Source organism: Chenopodium album, chromosome 4 (genome assembly GCF_948465745.1).
Source record: "Chenopodium album chromosome 4, dcCheAlbu1.1, whole genome shotgun sequence".
In the NCBI taxonomy this organism is placed as follows: domain Eukaryota; kingdom Viridiplantae; phylum Streptophyta; class Magnoliopsida; order Caryophyllales; family Amaranthaceae; genus Chenopodium; species Chenopodium album.
In genome coordinates, this window is record NC_137837.1 from 3,567,501 (window position 1) to 3,577,030 (window position 9,530).

A 9,530-nucleotide genomic window follows, 5' to 3' on the forward strand; every position below is an offset into this window, starting at 1 on the left:
TAATAATAATAATACTAACAATAATAATCAATAAATAATAATAATCATCAATAAATAATAATAATAACAATAATAATAATAATAATAATAATACTAATAATAATACTAATAATAATAATCAATAAATAATAATAATAATTATCAATAATTAATAATAATAATAATAACAATAATAATATTGATACAATTCATTGTTCAAATGGTTCTATTTTTTTGAAACATATTTCTAATGTTAATCTCATTGAGAAAATTAGAGGTTTCAAGTTTTTAATATATTTTCCATACATTTATAATATATTTTCCATACATTTTATAATTATAATTATATAGTATATTTTTCGTAAATATTTTAATATGTACATTTGTATATACACATATGTATAGTAATAAATATCAATAAATAATCAAAGATCACTAATTCGTAGTTAAAAATCACTAATTAATAAGTTCAGTTTAGTTCAGTTCAGCTCGGTTCAGCTCAGTTCAGTTCAGTTCAGTTCAGTTCAGTTCAGTTCAGTTCAGTTCAGTTCAGTTCAGTTCAGTTCAGCTCGGTTCGGTTCAGTTCAGTTCAGTTCAGTTCAATTCAGTTCAGCTGAGTTCAGTCAATCGGAACAGGCCCTAAACTTGTACTTATATTAGAAGTTGGTACTTGTATATTCATAACTAAAACGAACTATCAATTGGATATTTTTTTTTTTGAAGCCTCAATTGGATGTTGATGTAGCGATACTTGAGCTGCATTTTGGTGGAAAAAATCGCGTGTTCGATCCCCGCAATAACAATTAGGAGGGGATTAAAACCTAATTACGCAAAACTTAACCCTAAAATAAACTGATAAGTTTTTCTTTAATAATAATAATAATAATAATAATAATAATAATAATAATAATAATAATAATAATAATAATAATAATAATAATAATAATAATAATAATAATAATAATAATAATAATAATAATCTAATATATATATATATAAATAAAGTAGGCATTTTTCGGGAGCATTTGACGCGCCACATAAGAAAAGGTATTATTTTGTCCAATGAAAAATTAGATTAATTATTTATTTTAGAATTAAAAAATTTACTCGCCACCTAAGCAAAAGTGACGAATAAAATTTAAGAATTTTAACACATAGGTAAAAACAACGAATAGTGAATAATTAAAATTTAAATTACTTTTAAAAACCAATAGTTATCTTCTCTAAAAAAACAATAAAAAAAATTAAGTAATAATTATCTTTTTTACATATATGGATGCAAATTTTTAATCTCAAATATCTTTAATCTCTCCCTAGAAAATTTTGTAAAAGTCTGATTTTAATAATGTACTCATCGAGACGAATAAAACTAAATCTCATATGATTAATTTCCCATAATATTTTATAGTTAAACGATTATAAATGAGACTAACATTTTAAACAGAACGAGTATATTAAATAAACGCATATGCAAAAGACTTATTTTGATTTATTAAAAAACGATATTTGTCATTTCAGTTTTGAATTAAAAATTTAAATTGTCACATAAGCAAAATTAGTGAATAAGGTTTGGGATTTTAAATTCAAGCATCAGTGCGTCACATAAAATAAATAAAACAATAAAAGATAACTTTAGTGTTAAAATTAAAAAAGTATCTTATGATATTAAGAATTTTATCCATATAACTAATGAATGATCTTCATAAATATACACAATTTTAAATTAAATAAAATAATTACTAGAACCGTGCATCGCACGGGCTTACATCTAGTAATAATAATAATAATAATAATAATAATAAAATTAAAAAAAAAAACCTACAAATTCAATCAATTTACAAGAAATTGGTAGGGAGCCGAGATACAATCTGGGCTCCCACCCCTCTAGCTATAGCGAACCCGATCCTACTGACGATGTGAGCAGCTGCACGAGCACCAATATCCTGAGTCTTAGAGAACGCCTGAACCCGCTTCAGCATCGCAATAGCATCAATAATAATAATAATAATAATAATAAATTGGTAAGTATAGTAATTGTATGAAAATAGAGAAATAGGGGATTCTTGCTTTTCTAGAAATAGTTGTCCAATTTTCTACAACAAACTTGATTATGATAGGTCTTTTCTTATGATCAATCAAGGAAAAAATGGAGCTTTTTGTGAAAAAGAGGTCCACAACCACAATGCATTAGGTACTTTGCAAAAGGTTATCCACTAATCACGTACACTTCTAATTATTTTCCTCTACCGTGGGGTTAAGGGAATTGTGACTATGAGTTTTTCTATATAATGGATGCATTACGTTATTTATCATTTTAGAATAGGCATGATTTGAAAAATCAGTTTAAAATTACTTTAATTTAAACTTTTTGATGGTTGGATCTTGCTTTCTGCACAAGTGTAACGCATTAACACGTTAATCATGCATGATTAATACTTTGATCTACTCGGTACTTTGTATTGTGAGGGTCTGTCCTGATTTACTGAATTGAGCTGAATTAAACTGAATTAATTGGAGCTGAACTAAACTGTGGACTGATTATTTTATAAAAGAAGGAAATTAGAAAATGAAGTGAACTGAACTGAACTGAAAATTAGTTGAAGAGAATAAACCCTAAGTATTATGTAGTTATGAACAACACTTTATTTTATTTTTCATTACATATGATAAATGTCACAATATAATAATATTTTAACAACTTCTATTATAAAATCTACTTTATAAGGTAAACATCATGATAATTTGAATGTGCCATTTTCTTATTTTATGGACACTTTTAGGGAGCGATAATCATGAGTTTGCCAACCCATTATATGGTTCCAAATTTCTAAGATATTGAGTTGGGTTCAAAAAATCCTATCCAATAATCCAAATACAGGAGAATCAAATCAGCCCGATTTCTAAGGACACAAATCATACAATAGCATAAGATCAGACTATTCAGACACATTGAAATCAAATTTATTGCCTATAACTTGAAATGATTAGATCGATATATTTGAGCATAATCCCTTTTTTGTTCAAAAATATTGCTAAGATCTTTATGAACCTCCTATCGATCTCCTTATAAAAGTTTTAAATTTTTTTGAGCCCACCCCTAGAATAATTTTAGAATAATTTGGAGTAACTTGTAAGAATTCATTCTTTTTGATTGGTTGCTAGTCAAAATCTAATTGTGTGGGGGAAGCAATTTTAAAAAGTACATATACTTCATACTATGTATATGATTATGACCATAATATTAAAGTCAGGTCACAAGTATAAGCATCAATTTTTCGAGCTTGAACTTTGGTTATAATTTTTTTATCAAAATATATAAAATAATATAAAATTATAATCCATAATTTATATATGAAGCAAAATAATACTTTTCAGAGGCGAATCCAGAATATCAATTCATGCACATAAACTGTAAATAAAAAAAAGTACAAGTACATATTATTATTATTATTATGCAATTAAAGATGTCAAGAGAATTTAAGTTTTATTAGTCACATAGTAACAATGTATCTTTTATTTTCTTTTTATTAACTTTAAGTTTTTTCTTTTTGATTGATAGAAAAACTTTAAATTGTATGAAATCCCTAGCTAGCAAAAAAAGTAGGGTTTTAACTTAACCTCTATACTCTAACCATACAACCCTAAAAACAATTGTAATTGTCAGTGTCTTAGACAATTAGAAGGTTGCATAAACCCTATAACTTTTCCATAGGCATTTTCACCTTCACATTCAGGAATCTCGTTACGATACGAGAGTTTAATATCTTGCAACGTTAATCCTACACAAGGCTTCTTGGAGCTACATTCAAAGATCAAGGCCGTTTTAGAAGCTGATGTACCACGAATCCCCTTGTATACAACATTATTAATTTGTATGCCCGATCCCTATTATATAAATTACATAAAAGAAAATGATTAATAATATGCTCTTAAGGGGTAGATTGAATTAAACTGAACTTAACTGAAAGAAATCAAAGGATACCTGGCCAGTAGGGCAACTATTATGAGGGCAATAATTTTGATCGATGATAATTGGGTTTTGGACATTATTCATTCGGGCCCCCAAGAAAAATATGTCCTTAACTCTTCCATTGACTGAAGTTGAAAAAGTCTTAATTCTCAGCCCATTAGATGTTCCTGTGAATGTTACTGACTTCACCATCACATTTTGGACCATTACACCTTCTTCTGACTTTTCACGTCCAAGGCTCCCTATACTGTTGGTCCAAACAGCATAATTATAAAATTAATACCAATATTAGTAACAGATTTTAATTTTGTAACAATCTAATTTCACCATAAATATTAAAAAAAAATTAAGGTAACACAGTAAAGTATTCAAATGAGCTTGAGTATTCTAGAGACACAAAGATCAAATAAGAATTAACCATAACGTTTTAATAGTACGTACGTAGAGATCATACCTAATACCGTGGCCTGGACCACAATGTATGTTTTCGATCCATAAGTTTTGATTATTTGGACCAATTGAAATGCAATCATCACCCGTCTTAATATTTGAATCCAATATTGTAACTCCGCTTGAAAAGGCTATGTGAATGCCATCAGTATTAGGACTATTAGCATGTGCTGTAATTGTCATCCTTGTTATCTTTATATTTTGGCATGCATTAATAGTAACATGGAACATTTGGCTGTCAATTGATGTCAAACCATCAACAAATATGTTCTTCGAGTTATCAAACCCCAATGTCTACTCCAACAAAGGGGAAACAAAAAACGAGAAGAGGTATATTAGAAAATACAAAATCAAAGATTGATATTAACGTACACGAGACATAAGATATCAACAATAAGGTAAAGTTTTGTATGAGACAATAATTGATCTCGATCATTAACCACCGAGTATATTCGATCTTTACCAATTATATCAAAACAATCTATTTCAACAGGAATGACATAGAACACTACTATATGTACAAAAAAAATCATATGATATGAAATGATACTAAAATAATTTATTGCCTAACGCTTTGATCGATATTCTTGACTATTAGGATTATTCAATCTTTTTTAGGAACATTGTTAGCTTGTGACATGTAACGTGATTTCAAGTAGACAAAATTATTAAACAAAAACAATGTACAATATACATATATTCTACCGGCTTCAATTCAAACGAATACATTATAGCCAGGTGGCTAAAAAAGTATAATTCAAGTTAAGCAAAAATAACGAGGTTACCTTAGCCCCATCGGGACATTGTTGATTAGATGCCTTACAATTCCACAAGTACTTACCCTTAGCATCTAGGACACCACCCTTAATATGAAGGCCATTTATTCCATGAAACATAATCCAATGATGAGTTGAAGCTATCTCTCTATAATCATTAGGAGCAACTAGGGTTCCATCAATTTGGAACACAATTTTTGGGCTCTTACAATTTCCTTCAAATTGCAATGATTTCAACAAATATTCTCCTTTTGGTACGTATAAAACGGATGGATTCGTCGAAGAACAAGCAGCATCCCACGCATCAAGGAATGCTTTTGTTGCATCCGTCTTTCCATCATTTCTTGCACCAAAATTTCTTACATTTATAAATCTTTGTATCGATGAGGATGATGACAACGACGACAACAATGATGGTGATAGGGAATTATCGAATCTCGGTCTCATTCGATATGCTAAAGAAGGGTGAAGGAAGAAAAAGGGGAGTATTAGAAGGAGAATGAGGTTGTTACTACTAGGAGTCATGGTGATGAGCTTAATTCTAAGGGTTTTTGTGCGTGTAAAGTGATGAAAATGAAGAGTCAATAAAATGGTTTAATTAGGAGTTCAATGGTTATTAATTTATACTAAGGGGTATGATAATTTATTTATGGAATTGAAATAGAGTAGAAGAAAGAGTGGTGTATCAAAAATATTTTATTCCTAGTAAATCTCAATTAAGGGATGTAAAATATTTTAGATCAATTTGGATTGGGTAATATCTTATTTTCTCTTGATTTTTGTCCATTTTAAACTCTTCCTAATATGGGTTTGATTTTAGTTTTTGATGGAAAATATGAATTTGTTAATTATATTTGATTCAAATATGTTGTTTTCTTGAATTTTTAAATCTTGTATATTTTCTTTGTTTACAAATTGGTAATCATGCTATAAAAATGTTAAAATTAATTCCCCATTTAGATTCCAACTTCTATAATTTCGATTGAAATTCACAGCCTCAAATTAATTATTTTAATTAGGCATCATTAAGTACAGTAACAATAATCCGTACCGACCGTACGTACTTCCATATTTACTTCCTCTTTACTAATTAAGTCATGAACTAGTGGCAGTACGTAGCAATAAGTGCAATATTTAAAACTACATTAGATTTCAGTATTGAAATCTTTCTTCATTTGTAATGATTTTTTTCTACATTTGAAAAATTCTTATTTTCTCGAACAATTAGTAGAATCTTACCTAAATAACTACTCCCTCCGTCCCTAAATTACATTCATACTTCTAGCATTTATTTCTCACATAATAGAGAGAAACAGAAATGTAATTTAGGGACGGAGGGAGTACATCGGACCATATTAAGTAATCACACAATATATCAACATATCATGACTATATATTGATGTCCTGAGGAGAAAAAGAATTGTATGCACATATCATACATACTGTTGTCAAAAAAAAAAAAAAAAAAACATATCATACATACATATTAAATTTTTTTTTTCTTATATTGTTAATATTTTAAATTATTGGTAGCTTTATGTACAACCTTTTACAATGGTTACATCTAAATAACGCTCTCTAATATCTTGTTGTAATGATACTAGCGATATGGATCTAGACTTAAAATAAACATAACCAATATGTCGGATCACTTCTGATAGAACGAATTGGTTTTTAAAATTGATCAATACGAATAATCACTTCACATCCACATCAGCTATTAACAACTAAATAATGATTATGCTAGCTAAGCTATCAATGATGGAATGATATTGAAATTAATATTCATTCGTCATTACAATTTTTTTGTACAACAATACAAAAGGATAGAATACACAATAAGACGAAGGGATCAAGGGAGTACGTACTTATTTATATACATGCGGTGGAAATACAGAACTAAATTTTAAGTAGCTAGCCTAATGCGTGATGATAAGCTCTATAGTTAATCGATTTAAAAGACGTACTTTGTGTAAAGTGCATGCTCAATCTCATTACAAGTTTAAAATTTTACATTAATTATAATGTGATTATATATAGATAGAGAACAAAAATCTCCCCATATTAATCATGGAGTATAATATAACCTTTATGGTACAAATTGAGAGTACTTTATAAAGAATGTAATGTCTGAAGAATCGCATAATACGCTATCAAAATTGGAAGTGATGCCATCATTCCGAAGATCACCCTGCAATATGCCAAAAGAGACAAGACACAAAATTATTAAAAGGTCATAAACGACACCAAAATGTTAAATAATTAATCGCGGAGTACATAATTATTGAAATCTCTTAGTTGTTATTATTATTATTACTCCCTCCGTTCTCAATCCTTACATACTTCTTTTTCAGCTATAATTATTATTAATTTTGACGAATTTCTTAAAGCATTTGTTGATCAAACAAACTTACGCTGTACTAAGCACATCCGCATGTAGTCCGTATTCTTTGGCATATATGAATGAGGTAATAGATTGTGGTAATGCCGCCTGAAAAAAGAAAAACAAAATAGTTGTTATTGTAACACTACGTAAGTTTTAACAAATATATCGTAACACTAAACATAATATAGTATAATCCCTTCCTCCGAAGTTGGTCATAATTCGGACAGAGGTAGTACAAGTTACAACAATTAAACTAGCTAGTAATATAACAATATGATTTTAAAATTGAAGAGAATAACAAGGGTGTACACTATTGTATATATATACCTGGATAATAGCTATACGAAGAACATCGCCATGCAAACCAACAACAAGGGCAGCAATAGCCATGGCAGCTGGGCCAGCTACAAACTTCAGGATCATCCCAAACATGGTCAATTTTGGTCCACACGCGATTAGCTTCTCTTGCAAAGCCATGAACATGCCTACATATCCCCAATATAACTAAACATTAAGTTCATTATACATCTGGGTGTACCTATATTTTGATAATTTTGTGTACTGCACGTATATATAACTATTTGTTTGAGAGGGTAACACGCGTTTTTTATATATGTAATTAGGCTTACCCATACTAAACATAGAAGTGCCAGTCCCAGCTTTTGACATAATGAGTATAGATCCATCAACAATGCTTGGTATTTGAAAATTGAACCTACATGTATACATCAATAACATTAACATGTTAATATCTAAATCATAACAAATTAATTAAATCAAATAATAAAATCATAGCACATAATTATAATAATTACCTGCAAGCGAAAAGCGCCCAAACAATGCCTACAATGCAAGAATAAGAGTTGGGATTAGCAAGCAATTTCTTCCCAACTACCTTCATCAAACACCATAACGATGGTCTATTACCATCCCCTAAACCATCAATATTAATAACTTTTCCTTCCAAATCGTTCCGAGAACTCTCAAGAGAATGGACTTGAGGAGGATTCCTCACTACACTAGTACTACAATTCATAGTACTAGGAAAATCTGATCTAGATTGACGAAACTCAAGAACAAATAAAAGCACCGTTAGCCAAACAATAGCTTGAATAACCGAAAATTGAACAACTAAGTCAATACCTAGTTGACCGTACATGGCTCCTAGTAAGGGCACCCCAACCACAAGTGAGCTAGTTAGTGTACACAAAGAAAAATTAGTAATCGACCAACAATAACTTCCTTTACTACTACACCTAGCCCAAAGGGCTAACACCGCGACAATAATGACTTTAGATATACCATCCGCGGCTAGGAACTTGTAGTTCCATTTAAAGGGATTACTATGTGCGGTGAAGTCTAAGTTGAATAGAGGAAGGGTGAAGTAACAAACGAGCCGGTTTATGGCATCGACTTGATCGGGTTTAAATAGGTGCCACCATTTGACCGAACCATAACCTAAGATTAGGGCTACATAGAGTGGAACCGTGGCTACTATGACCTTATATATATCATCTAAGCTAATCATAATTATTTCTCTAAATGATAATATATGAACGAACCCTTGTTAATAAGGCTTTATATAATATCAAAGTATTTAATTTATTTGAGTAGAGAGCACTGTTTATGACAAAATCAATGGTCATCTTGCTAGCTATTTATATGCATATTCCATAATTAGCATCTCTACTTTAGAGTAAAGTTTTTGTATAATTTTTTTTGGGAAATAAGTGTTCGGCTATTAAGTTAAAACTTTATAAGAATATAAGGTACATGTTTTAGAAAGTACGTTTTTTTACGGAAGTATAAAGAGAATTAAATTAAAAAATGAAAGGCTTAACCATGGCATAGTAATTTTCCATATTAACAAAAGAATTTTTTTTATTTATATTTTTTTTTTATTACAATTTACAATAACAAAATAAAAATTGGATTCTTATAAATACATAAATAAATAAATAAAAATTGA

The 9,530-nt window shown here is 29.4% G+C and overlaps 2 protein-coding genes across 2 annotated transcripts; both read right to left on the reverse strand.

Annotated features, from left to right (window-relative positions):
• Positions 1-3,639: 3,639 nt before the first annotated feature.
• LOC145627493 (polygalacturonase-like) lies at positions 3,640-5,700 on the reverse strand. Its single transcript, XM_081679883.1, has 4 exons — positions 5,185-5,700; positions 4,404-4,693; positions 3,962-4,196; positions 3,640-3,864 (listed from the first exon to the last, which is right to left on the reverse strand). The coding sequence occupies exons 1-4, from the start codon at positions 5,698-5,700 to the stop codon at positions 3,640-3,642; spliced, it is 1,266 nt and encodes a 421-aa protein (XP_081536009.1).
• A 1,247-nt stretch (positions 5,701-6,947) lies between these two features.
• On the reverse strand, positions 6,948-9,178 carry LOC145626361 (auxin efflux carrier component 5-like). Its single transcript, XM_081678781.1, has 5 exons — positions 8,377-9,178; positions 8,191-8,276; positions 7,889-8,046; positions 7,590-7,666; positions 6,948-7,366 (listed from the first exon to the last, which is right to left on the reverse strand). Exons 1-5 carry the CDS (start codon positions 9,087-9,089, stop codon positions 7,288-7,290), a joined length of 1,113 nt encoding a protein of 370 aa, XP_081534907.1. The 5' UTR covers positions 9,090-9,178; the 3' UTR covers positions 6,948-7,287.
• Positions 9,179-9,530: the final 352 nt, after the last annotated feature.